This window comes from Hydra vulgaris, chromosome 10 (assembly GCF_038396675.1).
Source record: "Hydra vulgaris chromosome 10, alternate assembly HydraT2T_AEP".
Lineage (NCBI taxonomy): Eukaryota > Metazoa > Cnidaria > Hydrozoa > Anthoathecata > Hydridae > Hydra > Hydra vulgaris.
Window position 1 is genome coordinate 2,799,539 of NC_088929.1, and position 21,349 is coordinate 2,820,887.

The window sequence follows — 21,349 nt, forward strand, 5'->3', positions numbered from 1 at the left end:
GTCTGAAATCATTAAGTTTCAATAAAGTCTCAACAGAATATCTGGAAATTCTTTCACGTGGTGGTTTAACAAAACCTTCCAAAGAATTAGCTAACTATGTTTGTAATGGGTTTATAATTCCGGACACTGTAAAGAAAATGTTATTAAAGTATTCCCATGATATAAAAAATGCATCCTTGCTAGCGCTAGAAAAATATCAACCAAGTGATAGTGATTTTATGTGTATAGAACATGAGGAATGGGGAAGGCATTTGGTAAACACAATTATTACCAACATATATTTTAACAATGAGCAACAATTTAAAAATGGAAACATTAGAAAAAATGAAGTTGCTGCCTTTAAAGTTCGACAAACCAAAAAAGACAAATGAATAAACCCATAACAACATAGTATAACACATCGCTCGATAAGTCCGTAGGATGACATATAGATGGCAACACAAATACCGAAACCGTATTGTTTTTAGAAAGTACCAACCTTCAAACGATATCTGTCAAAGTTTCATGACAATCGGACCATTATTTACCAAGTTAGTGTGTGAACGATTGAATCAACTTTTGTGAATTGAAAAAAATGGATAAATCAGAATTTCGTGTGCTCATTAAGCATTGCTTTTTGATGGGAAAAAACACGGTGCAGACCAAACAATGGCTTGATAAGTGTTATTCGGACTCCTCTCCATCGAGGCAAATGGTTGAAAAGGTCGTACAAACACCGATGATGCTGAACGCTCCGGTCGCCCAAATTCGGCAGTTACTGAGGAAAACATCAAAAAAATCCATAAAATCGTCTTATCCGACCGCAAATTGAAATTGAAGGAGATTGCCGAGGCCATAAAGATATCAGAAGGCAGTGTGTTTACAATATTACACAAACATTTGGGTATGAGAAAGCTTTGTTCGAAATGGGTGCTGCGTTTGCTAACACCGGACCAAAAACAACAACGAATCGATGATTCTGAAGCATGTCTGGCACTATTTCACCGAGATAAAAAGGATTTTTTGTGTCGCTACGTCACAATGGATGAAACATGGATCCACCATTTCACTCCTGAGTCAAATTGACAGTCGGCTGAGTGGACACCAGCGGGTGAAAGCCGCCCAAAGGCTCAAACTTCTGCTGGCAAGGTTATGGCCTCCATATTTTGGGATAGCCATGGTATATTGTTCATTGATTATCTTGAGAAAGGTAAAATGATCAACAGCGAATATTACATGGCATTATTGGAACAATTGAAGGCTGACCGCACATGAAGAAGAAAGAAATTCTCTTTCATCAAGACAATGCACCGTGTCACAAGTCAATGAAAACAATGGTAAAAATGAATGAATTACACTTCAAATTGTTGCCCCATCCACCATACTCGCCTGATTTGGCCCCCAGCGATTATTGGCTGTTCTCAGATCTCAAAAGGATGCTCCAGGGAAAGAGATTTGAATCGAATGAGGAGGTCATCGCCGAAACTGAAGCATATTTTGAAGGAAAAGATAAATCGTTCTACAAACATGGTATCGAAAAGTTTGAGAAGCGCTGGAATGACTGTATCGCCTTAAAAGGAGACTATGTTGATGAATAAAATCAAATTATGTCAAAATGTTGTTGTTTTATTAGCTATCCTACGGACTTATTGAGCGATGTGTTATGTATATTGTTTTTTTGAGAAACAAAAGAAACTTGACTTGATTAATCTTTTTGTAATACATGTAAATGCTTTCAGTAAATGTGTACATTTAAAAATTATGCTAGTTTTACTAACATTTTTGTTAATTTTAGTTGTTTGAACCAATAATTTTAAGACTAAGATTTTGTAGATTAAAATTGATGGCTAAAATAGATAGTTCATTCGGCTTAATGCAATTATGATATATTATTAGCTAACTGTTTTAGTGTTTGAAGGTTAAGAATTTTGGTAATAGTAATAATTATAGCTAAGAGCAAATTATTTAAATATTATTAATGTCTTTATAGAATTACCTTCAGGTTTTGATTCAAAAGCTAAAAACCTAAAATCGGCCCACTAATTTTTTGCGTTCAAGGCAACAAATCCGGCCGTGTAGTAGGCCATGCTTTGGCTTCAATAATAACAAAATAAAAAACTAAAAAATATTTATAGTAGCTGGAAATGTAATGTATTTAGCTACACGGGTAATATAAAGTGGTAGTAATATAGTATTAAGTCAAAAAAAGCCACAAAAAAAGATCTAATAACATCTTATTATATATATATGTATATATATACACAAATCTATTATATTAAATTTGTTCAAAACTAAATTTAAAAAAAAAAATATATTTAAAATAGTAGTGTTGTCATTAATATTTTAAAAATAAAAAGACAACTGTATTATTTTTATTATTTAATCTTGTATTGTTATTTCATTAAAAAGTTACTACATCATAAAACTATTAAATATACATAAAGTATTTATTTTACTACTCCAGGAGCTGATTGTATACTAATAATATTTTTAAAAAATATGTGGCTATGAAAATAGCCGTTTAATTAGGTTCAAGTCATCTTTCTCTTTAATATTCTTGTTCCAAAATAAAGATTTTTTTTAAATTGATGTTCTTTATCCGTCAATTTAGTTTAACTTTTTTAAATCTTGAAAACTTTCAGCTTATCTTTTGCAATGTAAAATCTACGAACTTGTATATAAAGTGTTTGACAATCATGCATACTTAGCAGCAAGCAAATACGATAAAGACTGCTTATGATACAACTTAGACATATTAGTTGTATCATAAACAGTCTTTATCGTACTTCCTACTAAGTCATTATAGAATGTTTTGTTTAGTAATGTAGTGAGATACATACTTAATCGTTATAATATTATTGATAAAAAAAAGGTAAACAAAGACAAGATTTGCTACAAATATATTATATATGTACTTTAAAACATGAAAGAAAAGTACAATTTTGGCTAAGTTTTATAAAGAAATTGTTTTTTCAGAAAATATTATTTAAAATCAGTGGTAAAAAATTTCAGCATTTCCATCAAATGAATCAGTTACATTGTTACTAGGAACTAAGCTGTAATGACTTCTTCTTGAAATACTTCCAATTATTATACTTGATTTAAAATTTTTAAATTCAGCATATAACAGAATACCAATTATCTGAAGCAAGCTTTTCTGCAATCTGGATTAAATAATTTTAAAACCTAATAGGATAAAGAATAATCTTTGCTTTCTTTTATTCTTTACTAAATTGTTTATCAGTAATCTTGTCCTTGTGTTTGGCGTTGAGGTGACGAGCGATATAAATCGTTCCTTGTGACATATATATCGTTTCTTGCAAAACAAACACATAAAAATTCTTTCTTCACTTTGGTTAGGATAAATTAAATTACGTAGCCTAATATTTGAACTAAAATTGAGGTCTGTCTCCAATATTGAGGTCTGTCTCCAATATTGAGGTCTGTCTCCAATATTGAGGTCTCCAATAAACTGTAAATTAATAGCAGCTAAAACAGCATCGAATTCATTCAAATTTTCAAAGTCTGCGCCATAAAATGTCATTTAAAAGATATTTTATGCACTCTCAATTCGGTCACCCCATAAAGTTCAAGTTATTTTAATAAATCTATAGAGAACGGTGTTTGCGTTTCCAGACCTAGTTAAATTCTATGACTATGATTTAACTTTTTTGTTCTCAATTATTTATCTTTTATAGTATTCCATATCTTTTTAATACCACTAGTTGATTTTTTTATTTGGTTTATTTTATTTGGTTCGAGTAGTAAATTTTTTTCGAACTTTTTTTTTTTTCAAATAAATTTTTGTATTGTTTGTAAGCATTTAGATTTTTTTCATTTCTATTTTTTAAATACTTGATGTAAAGTTTTTTATTTTTCTTTGAAGATTTTTTTATACCTCTGGTAATCCATGCACATTGTAAGTATTTTACTATTAATTCTGGTTCTATAATTGGGCAGTGATTATCATAGTGCTTTAAGAACATTTCTATAAATTCATTATAAGCGGAGTTGGTATGCCCAAGGTTGCATTCTTGGTAAATCCTGTCGATAGTGATACCTCACCTAACTGTCGATAGTGATAGATACAAAATCAAAAACAGTTTCCGTGGTACAGGAAATTTTCCTCTAAATATTGAGAATGTTCAGCTTTAGCGGTTTATTGGAGTAGATGATGATTCTGAATCTGCTTCCAATTTAGATGCACAAGCAACTTCTGAATCTTTTGAAATTCCTTTTACCCTTATTTATCTAAATTTAGCGTTATCGAAATCAAAATAATCAACTGACCCCTCTGTCTCCAAAAACGAAATCAGGTAAAAATAAAAGATTAGGTACTGAAAATGCGCCTAAAAAATATTAAATAAAACTTAAATGAAAGAATGGGTTAGAAAATTTTTTTACCATATTTCTGACATTCCCAAAGTTTTTGACAGCAATAAATAAAAGCTATTCTATTTATTATGAACCATACAGTAATAAAGTTTAACTATTCTAGTTTCTTAAAATATTTTATATTAGTATTATAATTCTTAAAGGTTTCAACAAAACAAGTCTTTACCACGCTAATTCAAAATAGAACGTGGCAAATTTTAGCACAAAATTTGGTTCCGTAAGTCGATATTAGTGCATATCTACGGAAATAGTGACTAAAGTCACCATTTGTTACCTGTGAAAGAAACTGTCCCTAAAACAAATCAGATTACTGACTTTAATTCAAGCTAGGGTATTCAACTAATACTACAAAATAGTATGCAACAATATATTATGTCATTACAACAGTATATTACGAAAAGCTTAAAAAACAATTTCATTTCGTAGAATATTTGTAAAAATATAAATTCCAAATTGTAAGATTACTAATTCATAAAAACTACACCATTGAGATAAAAATATAATGAACATTCTAGAAATTTCACTTTAAAAATATGCTAAGAACCTCCATTGCAGGTCAGAAACTTAATAATATATTTTCAACAACTTTAAATTAAACAGACTTTTTCCATATTTTATTGCGCAATGCAAAGACTACAATGAAACAGCAACTTGGAAGTTGATTTAACACACACAAAAAAAAAGGTTAGAAATGGTAAAGCACTACGCAATAAATTTTTTGGAAAGGTCTCTTTTAATTATTGTTAATAATCCATCGGGGAATTTATTAATTTAAAATAAAATTTAATTCATTAACCGCTTAGACTTTTATTTCTGCTAAATACGGTTAAGAAATTTTAGTCTTTTAATTATTGAAAAACAATGAAATTTAAAGAACTCCGCAAGTAATTTACTAAAGAATAAAAAATGAAACACTCAACTATTGTCAAGTAAAATTTCAAATCGTAATTTTTATGAAAGTAATGAGAAAAGACAAATCATGCATGCAATCAAATAAATAGTATTGCGCGATTAGTTATTTTAAGACAAATAAAATGTTTTTATAAACAACAATTCCATTATATATTGTCCATAAAATTCGCACCGATACGGTTCATCAAACTCGCATTAGTCCAAAATAAATTATTGCACGTTGAACTATTATTCAAAAACCACTCAAATTAGAAGGTTGCTTCAACCAATACAAGTAGCAACTCATAGGTAGCTAACCATAAACTGACTTATGGATAGCCTTAAGTGAAGGTAGCAACCAGTGTTTAAAACTATTTATAATGTTTTACAATGCTGCTGATTAAGATGACGTTGTGTATATATCTGGACAGTGACTCCAGTCTTGCTTAACCTTTGCCTCCCAATACCCACCCTTATAAACATAAATGCCTACATCTGGAGAATGTTCGTCCTCGGTGTACTCAAACCAAGTAGGTTTGTATGTTTCGCATACATGCCCTTCTTGCCCAGCAATTTGAGCATCTGAATCTCGCTGCCTTCGACGAAGACGTTGGTTTTCTTCGAGAGCTAATTTTACAGTATTTGCTTCGTCAAAGTTTTGTTGTTCCATTAAACGAATATCAGGACGAAATCGAGAATCCGTTGGGCACACATTTTTTTCTTCTTGATTTAAAGAACAGGTAAACTCCGAAAAGTAATACATTAGTTTTGCTCCGCTACTAAAAAAATAATATTTTAGGTGTAATACAAAAATGAATAATTTTTAGGGAAAAAAACAACAAAAAATTCACGACTTTAGTCGATACAGAATGTCCTTAGTCAAAAAGCCCTAACCAATAGGATTTTATCAAATTCTGGAACAAAAAAATATCAACTTAAGCATTTATAAATAATATTATAAATTATAAATAATATTATAAATTATAAATAATATTATAACTTTATAAGTAACAATGGATACAAATGAGTAGAAAAAAATTTCAGTTTTTTTTTCCCCCCAAAAGTGATTAGAAATATTTGACTAGGAAAACCTCGATTAAAAGGTAGATTAGTTTCTTGTTTGAAGTGGTGGTGGTATGTGTGTAAATGCCCTCAGTCAATGTACACCCGCTGTGTCTAACGCTAAAAAGTCACTCAAAAATAAAACAAACAAAAAATATATGTAAAAATTAAAATATATCTTTAAAATTAAAATAAAAAATATATCTAAAAAAGTATAAAATACTAGTCTTTAGCGGTTTTAAAAAACGATCAAATTTAAAACTCATTAATTTGGTACATCGCCATTAATTTTGAAATTTTTTAGCAAAAATTAATTTCTTATTTGTTGGTATATTTAATTCATAGAACATGTTTATTGATTTACATAAAAATAAAAATAAAAAGAATAAAGAAAAATGTGTTTTTTGGCCATAGTAGGTTTTGAAGTTCTTAGCAACGCTTTTTTTCTTGCTTTTTTCGATAAAAATTTTTTATAAATATAGAAAAAAATTCATTTTAAAACTTTCTATGCACCTTCGATGCATGATTCTGGTTCAGAACTTTCCTGGTTCATACCTTTTAGGAGCACAATTGGAAAATTTCAGAATTAAATAATTTATAGAAATGGAGATATCTTGTTTAGGTTATACCCACTTTTGCAAAACTTTTATGGAAAAATGAGGCATAAGTTGCTTCTTATTTAAAAAAAAATTAGCATACTTGTTTCAACTTTTTTAATTTTGTTTTGATTATTTAAAGAAAATTTTTTGAAAGAGAGTGTACCACCTTAAAATTGCTTCTACAAATAATTAATTGGCTTTATTTTCTGATTACAAAAAAATGTCAACAAATTGTTAATGTAGTAAAAACGCCATTGAAAAATACTTTTATTAAAAAAAATAATTAGATTTCGTGGCTATAAATAGAATTATATTACGTAGCAAAAGTGGTTATGGGATAGATATGTGGACAAACATTTCATTAAAACAAAAAAATTTCTTAATAATACTAGTCATTATTATGAGATTGGTATAAATTGGTACAAATACATTCTGCAATGTAAGCAATATTCTTTGCTATCTTACAATACACAAACGAGTTAAAATTTTAAGTCAAACTTTTTTACTTGACTAAGATTACTCTCGAGTCCTTAATAAAAGGGGAGGGGGGGGACATTTATTACTTTTTGGAAAATTTTACCACCCACCCCAAGCTTATCAAGGTTGCTACCACCATCACTAAATAGTCTTTAACTATCTACCAATGATGGAAGAGATGATAGATTTTTGATGCCATCTCTTTTAATTCTGGATTTATTCGGATCCAAACTAATTACATTTTGAGTTTTTTTAATTTACATGCTGTTATTTTTATACTGGTACATAAATGGTCCCTGTCGTCAGGGACCATTTATGTACCAGTATAAAATATATATCGTCTCTTACTACCTTTGACTCCTGACTATCTTCATGAAGGACATTGGGCTAATGTCATTCACCTTTCCACTGATAATTGTGCTTTTTACAAAATTTCCTGCATTCAAGCAAGTATAGAAGTTTTTTCCTTGTTGTTTCAAGTCTTAACTCTACCACATGATTTTCTTCTTTTTGTGCTGCTATTTTTATTTGAAATTATTTCTTGCGATCTTTCTTGCAAGAAGATTTTGCATTACTATATATGCATTTGCAATATTAATGTAAAAAGAATTTCTGGAATATCATGTTGTAGAGACTTTTTGGAAATATCTGACAGTGTCATTAACAAAAATAAGTCTAACATCTAATACACAGATATAATCTCGTACACGAACATAATCTCATACACAGACATAATCTTTTACCTTTCAAAAGGATTAAGTAGAAATATTTGCAACAAACTTTTTTTTTAATTCATACTATAAAATATTGGCTACATAATGACAATAACGACCTAATGACTACACTTATCTTGTCATCCTAGAAAAACAGAATAACCCATTGTTAGACACCCTAATCAACATGGCTTCAATCTTTAAAACCACTTTTCACTTGTTAGAGAATTTATGTAAACATGAAATAAATAAATTTAAAAACGAATTTGTACATGGAGTGTAAAAGCTTCAAAAGAGTTTAGAGTGCCAAAATGCACAATGATAAGTAAATACATATAAATATATATATATATATATATATATATATATATATATATATATATATATATATATATATATATATATATATATATATATATATATATATATATATATATATAAACACACACACACAACACACATATTACAATAGTGCATTCTTTCCTGAAAACTATTTATTCCTCAATATTAAAATCTATTTAGAGCTTCTACACTCAATATACAAATTATTTTTTTTCTCGTTGATAACAAATATTATATAACACAAACATATAAACAGTATAAATTTTAATCTTAAAATGGTTAAAATAAAAATATATAAAGTTAAATCAAAGTCTTTTTTATGAAAAAACAAAAAAATCCTAAATAAACAACTATTACGGCTTTCGTGATTTCTGGAGAATCTTTAATAATATCAATAATAAGGACAAATCTGTAATTCCACCTCTCCTGTATAGTTCAGACTTTGTCACCTCACCTAAAGACAAAGCTGAATTGTTCGCTAAGAACTTTTCACCAATATCATATCTTGAGTCCACTAGTTGCATTCTACCTGATATTGCCAACAAACAGGTTGATCCATTGCTTGACATTCCTAACACTCCAGCTTCTGTATCTAAATTGATTTTCTGCTTAGACTCTTCTACAGCTTGTGGCCCGGACAATATACCTGTTATTGTCTTGCAGAAGTGTTCCCTGGAGCTGTCGTCTATACTCTCAAAACTATTCAACAAGTGCTTATCAGAGCCTTGTTTTCCAGCCTGCTGGAAAGTGGCATCTGATATCCCTATCGTCTAAAATTTTGGAGAGCGATCTGATTTGTCTAACTACCGCCCCATTAGTCTGCTTCCTATCATAAGCAAGGTTTTTGAATCTTTAATTAACAAACACTAAATTTCTCATCTTGAATATGGATTTCGATTTCTCGTTCGAAAGCTGATTTGCTAACAGTAATAACCGATAGGTTTTATCGTGTATTAGATAAAGGTGGAGAGGTTAAGACCATCGCTCTTAACATTTCAAAAGCTTTTGATAATATTTGGCATGCTGGTCTTCCCCATAAGCTTTCTTCTTAAGGTGTATCTGGCAAAATCCTCAAGATTATTGAATCCTTCCTTTCCAATCATATTATAAAAGTTGTCCTCGATGGACAGCACTCTTCTTCTTATTCTGTAACTTCAGGGGTTCCTCAAGGTTCTATCCTTGGCCCTATACTCTTTTTAATTTACATTAACGATCTTCCAGATATTCTCATATCTAAGGTGACATTGTTTGCTGATGATACTACCATATATTCTTGTCATGATAAGAAACCAACTCTCTCTGATTGCTTGGAGGGGGCATTGAGGTTGAAAAGAATCTCACTTCTGCTACAGCATGGGGCTCACAGTGGCTGGTGAACTTCAATACAGATAAAACTAAATTTTTTTCAGCCAATAGTTATCGCAATAATTTAGATCTCCCTTTTTTTATGAACGGTAATGTAATTGATGAGTCATCTACCCTTCATCTTCTAGGACTAACTCTTACTACCGATCTTTCTTGGAAACCATATATCAAATCTGTTGCAAAATTAGCATCTGCTAAGGTTGCATCTCTTTATCAAGCTCAACACTTTCTTACTCCGGATTCTATTCTCTACCTTGATAAATCTCAAATCCAGCCTTGTATGGAATACTGTTGCCATATCTGGGGCGGATTATCCGAACTGTGAAGACGTGTATTGTAACAAATTAAAGAAACTGCACCAAGGGTTGAATAAAGTAATTGCAATGGTCAGGTGGAAATTTGCATTTAATTAAAAGAAATCGCAATTGCTTATTTTTATGTAACAAAAAAATATTGTTTATAAAGTTAAATAGTTTTTTTGAAGCATTTTATCATTTAAACTATTTAGTTTTAAATCAAGTTATTGCTTGTTTTGCCGAGTACTACTATTAATTAATTGCTACCTAATTGAAACAACACATAGAATTTAAATCTCAAATTTATCATCAGACCTTTTTATGCGGTCAAAGTATTTTTAAAAATTCTTTAGAAAAAGAAAAAAGATTTATCTATTATTAATTATTAAAAAAAAATTACACTATTTGAATAGATAAAGATATAGTTCCCCTAAGAAAATAAATTGTTGTTAGACTAATTAAGGTTTTGTTTTTTTTATTCAAAATTCCAAGTTATCACATAATACGTTTTGTATGAATGCAAATATTTTAATTTAGTATGACTTTTTTTGTTTTAATTAAAATAGTAACACATGCATTTTTTGGAGCCAAAGTTTAACACTTTAAGAATTTTTGGTCTTACAAATTAGGAAAAAAGGAAATTTATATTCCAAATAAAACTTGGTATATAGTAATTATAACATTAATTAAGCATTTATAATATTTGGATTATCTATTGTTCCATTAATTTACCTATGTTTTCCTAAACATTCAAGGTAATCAATATTACCTTTTTAAGCAATAATACCAATGCTGATAAAAATCAGCTCTTTTTATAATGCAACGTTACAATGCAATGTTACCCTAATTAGTTTGTTCTAAGTTATAAAAGGTAGCATTTATAGGGCTTCAAATCAAGCATTTATGATAGAATCCTGCATAAATAGGCTTTTTTTTAAAAATCCTGCAAGGGCTCTTTGGAGCCAGCATGCCACTGAATATATAAAATATTTAAACTACATAAAACTGTACAGCATGGAAAATAAGTAATCGAAGGTGAGCAGTCTATTTGACAGGCTAACACAAGGAATTTATGGTCAATTGTTTTTTTTAGACGATCAAAAAATTTTTTTCTCATTTGTTTAAATAATTAGGTTAGTAATAGTTCTTCATGAACTTTATAAATACAAAATAAATAAATGCTTAAAAATTAACAAACTTGTATTATTTTAATAATAATAATTTTAAATAAAATTAATTAACAATTTTTTTTTTTTTTAAATAATTTATTTAAAATTTTTTGTCTTAGTAATAGTTTTTTATGACTGAACTTTATAGATACAAAAATAAGTTAACACGCTTGTTGCTAACTATGAGTATACTTGTAGTAACCCAACGCTATTTTTTTTGCCAACTACGAGTATACTCGTAGTTCCACTAACATATTTAAAATTTTATTTTAACAATGTTAAGTTATTTTAAGTCATATAATTTCTTTTTTTATATTTAGAGTAGATTTTATAAGAAAATTAGTTACAAACCTGTACTTGATAAACTCCCAGTGTTTTATTTAAAACTAGATAGTTATAACAAGCTTTAAAACATATACACGTATTATATACTTAATATTGAAGTTTTTTTTCATGAAAAATATAGTACAAAAAAAAGTACTTTTATTTTAAACAATATATTTTAAAACATTCACCAACACATAACAGAGGCTTACTTTCACAAACAATACATTAATAGTGTGTTTCCTTACGCTTCATTTTAGAGCAAACACAACATGGTTTTGTTGCAATTTCTTCACTTCATTTGGTGGTATAGCAGCTTAGTAATGAAAATTGTTGTTGGAATAAATATTTCTTTGTTTAACTGCTCACCCAATAAGTTGACAATAATTATTTCCCAAAAGGGGATTGCTTTATCTGTACAACATTTGCAGTTAAGACTGTAGGCATTAAATACATAGATATCAAAAATATGAAGAGCTACTTTTACCATCTAGCGGTCTTAGGCAGTCATAATACAAATATCATATGGTCAGCCCAATCAACTCCTGATATGCCTTCATTATAATCTCGAATCATATTTGGTTTCAGTTTCTTTTTACCTCTTCTGCTTGTCACTTCAACCATCTCTAATGAATACATGTTGCTAACCATTAAAATGTCTTTTTTAATTTTATTTAGGCACAATTACATATTCTCTGCTTCTGCTCACAATGTCCCCCTTTTTTAACTGTGTTTTTTTAACTTTTTTAAACTGTTTTTTAGCTGCTGTACAATCTATTGGATTTGACTTACAATCACCCTTAATGTACTGCATATGTATGTTTTTTCGGTTAACATATGCTTTGATAATTCGAAGGATTGTAATAGTTATCAGTATACAAGTGAAAACATTTTCCTATTGTAATATTGTAGTCTCAAATATAATTTATATTATAGTCTTAAAATAAAAAAAAAAACTGGATTTAAGATAACAACATATTGATAAACAACCTTTTCTATTCATGATTAACGCCAAACATGTGCAGAAAAAATCAAAACATTAGTCTAAATGCATCAAATAAGCTACATTGCTCTACACTGCAACAACTTCTGTTCTAAAACAGTTATGAATATACTCGTACTTCGGCACTGAAGAAACAAATTTATTCTCCATTGCAGAAATACGAGTATACTCGTAGTGCTGCTCCTTTATATTCAGCATAAAAAGTGCTTTAAAATCATATTTGATTGAAAAAATGATATTTATTGGAATATTATTATTTTGCCTAGGCATTGAGAATGAAACCACGCTAAACAACTTTGGCAGAAATTTAACATGTAGATTTTACAGCTTGGTAATGAAATAATGCCTTGCTAAAAAGGCTTAGCAGCAAGCTAGGTAATACGGGAAAATTATCGAATTCGTATTAATTTAGTAATAATAAATTTAAATAAAATCAATTAATAATTTTTAATTAAAAAATAATTTGTTTCTTTGAGATGACATCGCAAATGGTGGGAGAGAGCTACAAGAAAAATAATTGAAAAGATTGAATGAAAAAAATAGCAAAATACAGTTGAGATAATGTTCTTAGTTACATACAACACTCTCAAATAATAATAAAATAAGAACTTCAACCTCTGAAATAAAAGAATTATTGCACATGAGCAACAATAATGTTAATTAGTTTTAGACAAGAATTGTTTTATTAAAACTATAAAAATTACTAATATGACATAAAACAAGATTTTCAATAAATACATATATTTTTAATAATCCTATTACAGAAAAAAAGTAACTAGTTATTTCATATTTATTCATAAACCATTCATTTATTTGCAATTTGTGGCAAAACTTACAAGAAAAAAAATAAAAAGATTCAAATAAAAATAAAACAAATTGACTAGGTGCAGTTAAAAGAAAAAATGTTCTTAATTAAATGCAATTTGATAATGATAAGTGACATAGATTATAATGATAAATGATATAGATTATAATGTTATTATTAAAATAATATATTAAATGTTTTTATTAATATAATACTAAAAAAAGAACTTCAATCACTTATGAAAAAATAATTTTTACCATCAGTAACATGAAAATAAATTAAATAAGTGAAGCAAAAACTTAACAGAGTTTACTATTAGTTGTCTTAATATTAAATATTCGGTCTCAATCTGCGTACTAAAGTTATTACCATTATTATCAAAATAGTTGTCTATAATATTCATCAAATTAATGAGTTCAGTGTTGTTAATAATTAAAGAAATAAATTTTAACAATGATAAATTTGGTATTAAAGATTACTTTAAAAACAAAGATAAAAACCAGGCAGTATTGTTAAAAACAAAGATAAAAACCAGGCAGTATTGTTAAAAACAAAGATAAAAACCAGGCAGTACCATTAAAAACAAAGATAAAAAGCCAGACAGTATTGTTAAAAACAAAGATAAAAACCAGGCAGTATTGTTAAAAAAAAAAAAAGGATTAAAGAAAAAGCTTGCTTTAAACATCTTTTCACTTTTAAACTTTTCGCTTTAATGACCCGCTAGCAATCAAAGTAGCATATCATAAACAATAAAATTATTTTAAATGTTTTTTTTAATTTAAATAAATTTATGAAATTTTAGTATATGCATTTTTCGAATAACATCCTGATCATTTGTCAACCTTTGTTTTTTAAAACTCAGATTTTTTTTAAACCAGTCAACCATGATTTTGGGAGGTCAAAATAGCAATTTTAGTCATTTCAGACGGTTGTTGAAAGACTGTTATTTTCCACACTACATTTATATGAGACAACCATATACTTTGGTCAAAAAAGTTATGAGATTTTAATTGCTTTGAAAAAGCAGCAGTATCTTGAATGCAATCTCTCTTTTAAGACATTATGTTGCTCTTGTTTACTTACTCCTCCTTCGATTCTATAGCTCTATAAATCTCTTGTTTATCCTTGCATGGAATACTATTGTCATATTTAGGCTGGTCCTTTTAATTATGCTCATTCCCTTTTAGACATAATCCAAAAATTTTTCATTTGTTTTAAGGGTTTATTTGAATGCTTGCAAAATAGAATTTCATAAAATAGTTTAATGAAAAACTGCAATGCATCAAACTTGTGCATTAAAATCGATTGGTTTGCAATGGTATTTTTGATACCATTGCAAACCAATCAGAAGCTATAACATTTTTTTATAACAGTGTTGTATATTTGTTACCAAGTACTTTTCAAATACTGAGAAAAAAGAACCTCAGCTTTAAAAATAAATAAAATTGTTGCAAAAAAGAAATTAAGCTGAGTACACTCAATAAATAGAATTTTTAATTGCAAAGCAATTTGTATTAAAATTAATTATTTTCTATATCAATATTAAAAGCAATAAAATTCTTTACACTAAATGAGTTTTAAATGTTGTAATTTATACATGGGCCTAAATTTTCAAGAAAGTAACAAACACCATTACTAAAAGTAAAATCTACATCAGACTGTCGAATTTATTTAAAATAGTTTAAATTAAATACATATTTTATCAAGAAATATAAAAATATAAGTTTTCTTATTCGAAAACTTGGAGTATTAGAAAACTTATTTTAATTATCAAATTCTTAAATTAATTTAATCAGTCAAATTCACAAAACAAAAAACAGAAATAAGGCTCATTTATTGAATTATCTATATTAAAATGACCAAAAAATAAAATTTTACAAAAACAAACAATATTTTGAAAGCAAATTCATGACAATGTGCTAGATATTTTTTCAGTTGTAACTAGAGTTTTGGAATAAAAATAAGTCATAGACTCTCCCCATCTAGTATAGCGACCATGAAGAAAACAAAAAATTTTAAAAACTTATCAATAGAATTCAAGTTGCATCAAGAAAACGTTTAAATTTTTTTAAGTGGTGACCATGTTTAAAACTGCCTCATTTGGGGAGGGGTTGTCTCAAAGGTTGGGGAGGGCCCAGAAAGATTTCAAAAATACATCTAAATGTTTTTACAATCCATTTACAATAAACAGTTATGTAAATAAATTTCTTTTTTATGTTACTATAGATATAAAAATAAAATATTATGTTTAATAACACATTTTCAACAAAAAAACCATGACAAGTTTGAAGGTCAAAAATCCCACAAGTTTTATTTAATTTAGAATTCCTTATCTTATTTATTCTTTAAAGGGAGCATGATTTAAAAAAAATGTTTTGGCTAAATTTTCTTGATAAAAACAAAATAATAAATGAATACCAAGAAAAACTAACTTTTTTATTTTAGTTGAAGGTCACCTTCTCCGTTATATTGTAGGCCTAAAAGTCAGCTTAATATATGCCGCATTTTACAGACTTTACAGAGAATAATTTATTCAAGCGCGTTTTATTTCGAAGAGTTTTAGTACATGAGATCATTGACTTTTTTGTTTGTTTACTTAACCGACCTCTAGCTCAAACAAACAAAAAAACAATGATGTCATGTACTGAAACTCTTAGAAATATAACGCGCTTGAACAAATTATCAAGTCTGTAGATTGCGACGTATATTATGCTGATTTTTAGGCCTACAATAAAATGAAGAAAGCGAGCTTTGACTAAAATAAAAAAGTTAGGTTTTCTTGGTACCCATTTATTCTTTTGTTTTAATCAAAAAAATTTAGCCCCAACATTTTTTTTTATCATTTTCTTTAATATGAACACAACATGTCTCGGAGGTTTGGGATCTCTTTAAGAATTTTCTATAGACTTTTGTTACAAATTTTACACTCTTGTTGCCATAAAAAGAAAAAGGTAGCGATTCAAAACAATGACCAGCAAAAGAAATTTAAAAGATGCCAATATCAAAACAATGACTAGCAGGTAAAATGTAATGAGATCGCTCAAGATGTGATTGCTGGTATATGTATCTGCAAGGAATATCATGCAACATTGATGGTTTTTTGACTTTGGCTCACTTTGCTTCAGTTCACTTTGGCAAATAATAGACTGATAAAAGAAATTTAACATTGAAACTCTAAATAATACCTGTTTAACACATCTGCTTAATTTGTAGAATGGAAAATTAGGGAGTAATTATATAGCAATAGCAATTTATGAAATTTAATTTCTTCATGGATTTTTATTAAACATCCTTTAGTATCAAATAATTTAATATAATTTAAATGGGCTAATATTACTATGATATATTATAATACTGTTCAACAATTCCTATGCTTCTATAGTAATTTTTCAAATAACTGAAACAACATTTTTTAAATAAAAATAAACTTTTAAAACAATAAGAATTTACTAATAAAAATTGTAAAATTTTTAACTTAAACCAATAACTCATGCAAAAAGCAACTTGCTTGGCTTGCCATGTGAGTTTCAGATGAGCATTTCTTGGTCTCTTAAGCTCATTTACTTTGGCCAAGGCTTAAGATACATAAAACTCTAGAAATTTATTTACAATAAACACAGCTATGCTAGGTAGTTATATAAATTTGGCACATACACACACACAAATATCCTGTATGCTTATCATAAAGCTAATCAATTATTCACTACTTTGTTTGTTTCAAGTCATAACCCAACACATACTCAGCCATACTCAACGCAGTCTAAACAAGTTAGTTGATGCATGTACATTCCTCTTAGATATCCTAATTGCAAGTTAATTTATGTAATTCACTTTTTGTAAAAATTATGTTTACAAGGAAATCTTAAACTCAATAAAAACAAAGATGAGGACAAAAGACTTATAGAAACGAATTCAAATTATATGGAGATTTAAGATGGCCTATACTGCTATATCTTATGCCTTTGTTAGGTGGTCTTTTAAAAGGAAACATAGAGCTCTATATGCATATATGTTTTATAAATGTAAATATAATGTAAAATTTACATTATACAACTTTGGTGTGTTTAAACTGTAAAAAGTTTTTTTTCAGAAAAATATACAAATCTTACGGCAATGGTTTCTTTGCCCATAGTAACTGCGCTGGTAAAGTATTTGGGTTGCTTGATTTTGTAGTAGGCATTCCTTGCGGCTGCTTTCCATTCCCAATATTTGGCTCTTTATAAATAACTTTTGCACAATCAACTTTTTGATCCCATATTCCAGACAAAACATAACGTGTCACATTATTTTTGTCAAAAACACAACCTGTTACCTAAAAACAAATATATAAAATGGTTATCAAAATCCGAAAAAATCAGTTTCTTGAAAAATTAAAACTCTAAAACAAAGATCAAAAATGCAGCTTTTTGTTATAATTGTATTGAGCATGAAAAACCACTTACCCTTTTAGGAACATCTCTAGAAAAGTAACTATATGAATGATACTTTAGGTTGCACTTTTCACCTGTAGTGTGATTTATTATATCCATTTCTCCAGACTAAAATATATACATAATAGACTAAACTTTCATGAAACTAATTTTGACAACCATTATAACAAATAATGTAAAAATAATTTTGCTAATAAATTATTTTTTTAAATTAATAGTACAAATTTAGAATAAATTTACAGTATTTGTACAGAACTGGATTAAGTTTTTTTTATGCATAAACTTTGGTTCTTCCTCTTATTAATTACATATGTATAGAGGCATAACAAAGATTTTACATTTGTCATTGTGCAGGTTTCAATTTTTGCCAAAAGCTTTTATTTGTAACTATATAGTCCTTTCATATTAATTAATTTTCTTGTCTAGTCTTTTTATGCAATTAATGCAAATGAATTATCAATTATAATTAATATTCTATTTAGTGCTGCTGTTGTTACTCATTTGTGCATGTTGTGCAAACACAGAGTTTTTAATAAAGATTTTTTTTTTTTTTTAATAAAAATTTATTATTTAATAAAGATTTATAAGATTGGTTGGACTTAAAATATTTCCCTTTATATTTTTGACCACATTTTTTTGATCATATGATAATCTTAAACTTTTATTATTTTTATTATAATTTAATATCTGCTTAATCAATTACAAGATCTAAAACCTTTATATTATATAATAACTTGATGCAATCATAAAATCTGTAGAATTTATATAATAATAGATAAATCTAATGTTATTTTCAAATTTTCCTTTAGATTAGTAAAGTAATTTTTAAAGTCAGATAACTTTAATAATAATTCAATTCAAGTCCTTTGTTTCAAGTCGATTGTATTTAAAGTATATTTAACTGTGTTTTTTATTTTTAAGAGCTCGAAGACTCTTTTATAACATTGGTCATTTTACACTTTATAACTTTTTTAAAAATTTAGTTAAATATTATCTAGATGAAAATAACTAAGAAAATATCTAAGAAAAAATATAGTTTTTTTTAATTGTATTTAAGTTAGATAACCAATATTTGTTTTTATTTAAATTAAACAAAAAATATTTATTATATAAGTGAGTACAACAAGTAAGTTGCTGTACTCACTTTTACTTGACTTATTACATTGGTTGATTGCTTTTATTGTTTTTTGTTTTTTTTTATATAGTAGATTTTTTCTTGATAGTATCTTCCCAGTAGATACTTGTATTTTTTTTCACTCTAATATTCTCTAGCAATTCTCTAGTAAGCTAATTTCTTGGTCCCTTGTAGGTTTGAGTTTACTGTAACATGTTATGCTAATTGTTAATTTTTGTGATGTTATTGTTGCGATGTTTTGCATTGATAGATGACTTGGCTTACCTACACATTAAAAATGATTATTGGGTAGTTTCAATACAGAAACTGACTACATATAATCATTCACTAAAAGTCGAGGATTCAGTTTTTTAAATAACAATATAAAGGTTTATCATCTTACAAAGTAAGTTTCTTATTTGTTATCAATTTAGTCACATTTTTCAGTTTTCAAATAAATAGAGTAAATAACACATTAGAGCAGCCGTGGCACAGTGGTTAGAGTTCTGGCTCAGAACCCAGAGGTCCAAGGTTTGACACCAGCTCTAGCCCAACAAGCGACATTGTTACGAAAGGAGGTGTGAACTTCTTGTTAAATGCTCTCCCCCGTTGTTCTGTAATAAGACCGTAAGGACTTCTGATAGCACCTAAAATAGCTACAAAAAAAATGTGTAATTAGTGTTTTAAATTATGATATTTCGTTTCATTTTTAGGACAAATTCCCTCTTCTATGACTCATTTTTGAAAGCTCCATAGCAGATACATAGCAGACTTTAAGAAATGTTCTAAATGTTTATTGTTTTCTAAAAGCCAAAACAAAGTTTTGATAATTTTTATACCATATACAATAATGAAACAAACTTATAGAATTGCTTTTATAAGTACTTTTTGATACTTTTTTATGTAAACAAAAAATTTTTTTATAATTTTTTTTTTAAAGTGAAATATTTTTATTTTATCTCAAGAAAAATATTTTTTGTTTCTCACATACGATTGTATACTTTTTCTTTTTGGAATTATTATTTTTTATGGATATATTGGCCGTTTTTGCTTTGTTTTTTTTATTTTTCTGTTATATTTGAATGAAAACCATTTATACTTTTATCACCTTGATGATTACAATCAAGATGGTTTCCATTTGTATTAGGTGAAGATTTTGGCACAAACAACTGTAATAATAATTTAATAGTTCACCAAAAACAAAATTAAAAACTTAATTGAAAAATTTTATTATGAGTTTATTACAAAAAAGTTTCTACAAAAAATGTCTAACAGATAGAGCTATTTGACACAACTAGGTCTCAGGTTCTTGTGTCCCATTTTCTGTGTCCACTTTTGCTTTTTAAATAAACATAGTTTTAATGAGATAGTTAGAATTTTATTATAGACTTAAATTTCTTAATTTCCTTAAATTTATTTTATTATATAAATTTTCTAATTTCCTTAATTTAATTTTATTATATAAATTTCTTAATTTCCTTAATTTTATTTCGTTATATAGCCTTAAGTTTCTAAAAACACCAAAAGAAATCTATTTTAAAGATACTTTTATTATGTAAAAAATATTGAAGTAAATAGGGAAAGAAATGTTTGGAGTTGAACAGACTAACTAAGACCAGTATTTATAGTTCTTTGAAAGTAGAAATTTAAAGCAAACAAATTTTTTTATTATTAATTTCCTAAAACTTCAATTATTAAATTAGTGTCATTAATTAATAACCCTTAACTCTACATATTATAATAGATTTATGGCTTATAAATTTTAGCTAAAATATATTCTTTTATGGGGAATGTCTGAACCTTAGTTGTTGCTAAACCCAACGCTATTTATGTCAATGTATTTTTAAATTTCCTTCTTTGTAATTTATTAAGTCTTTAGAACTTCACTGTGATTGTGCAGGTGTTTAAAATTATATTAAAGGCCATTCTCATAAGACAAGTGTCGGCATTTACTACTTCTAATTACTTCGCATTTAATTTTTACAATATTTACTATTTTTTCTACTTTTACAATTTAGACTGAATTTTAAATCCTTATCTATAGTAATCTCCTATACGAACCCTTTATCTTTATCTATGTAGAGAACTATCTTTATCTATGTAGAGAATTTTCTTTATCTATATAAAATTTTCTTTATCTATATAAACCAACAAACAGTAATTTAAAACCTGGATTAGCAACACTTTAGTTATTTTGCTGTTTGTTGCAAAGGAAAAAAAATAGAAAAAATTTTTAAATTCAGAACAAACCTATTTGTGATAGGGAAGAATTGGTTTAAGAATAAAAGACACCACATTGTACATACACCTGTTAAGAAATAAATTTAATATATTTAAAGGAATTTTGTATACATAATAATACTTACTAAAAAATTAAGAATTTTG

General features: G+C 27.6%; 1 protein-coding gene across 1 annotated transcript in view; it reads right to left on the bottom strand.

Moving 5' to 3' along the window:
- Positions 1-4,727: 4,727 nt before the first annotated feature.
- The window catches only part of LOC100200775 (oxysterol-binding protein 1), a 51,442-nt gene continuing 34,820 nt past the window's right edge, over positions 4,728-21,349 (bottom strand). Inside the window, exons 8-10 of the mRNA XM_065807074.1 lie at positions 17,863-17,958; positions 17,530-17,732; positions 4,728-6,044 (exon numbers count right to left, since the gene is read on the bottom strand). Of these exons, the coding sequence (XP_065663146.1) occupies positions 5,666-6,044; positions 17,530-17,732; positions 17,863-17,958 (678 nt within the window). The 3' untranslated portion in view covers positions 4,728-5,665. The remainder of the gene's footprint in view (positions 6,045-17,529; positions 17,733-17,862; positions 17,959-21,349) is intronic.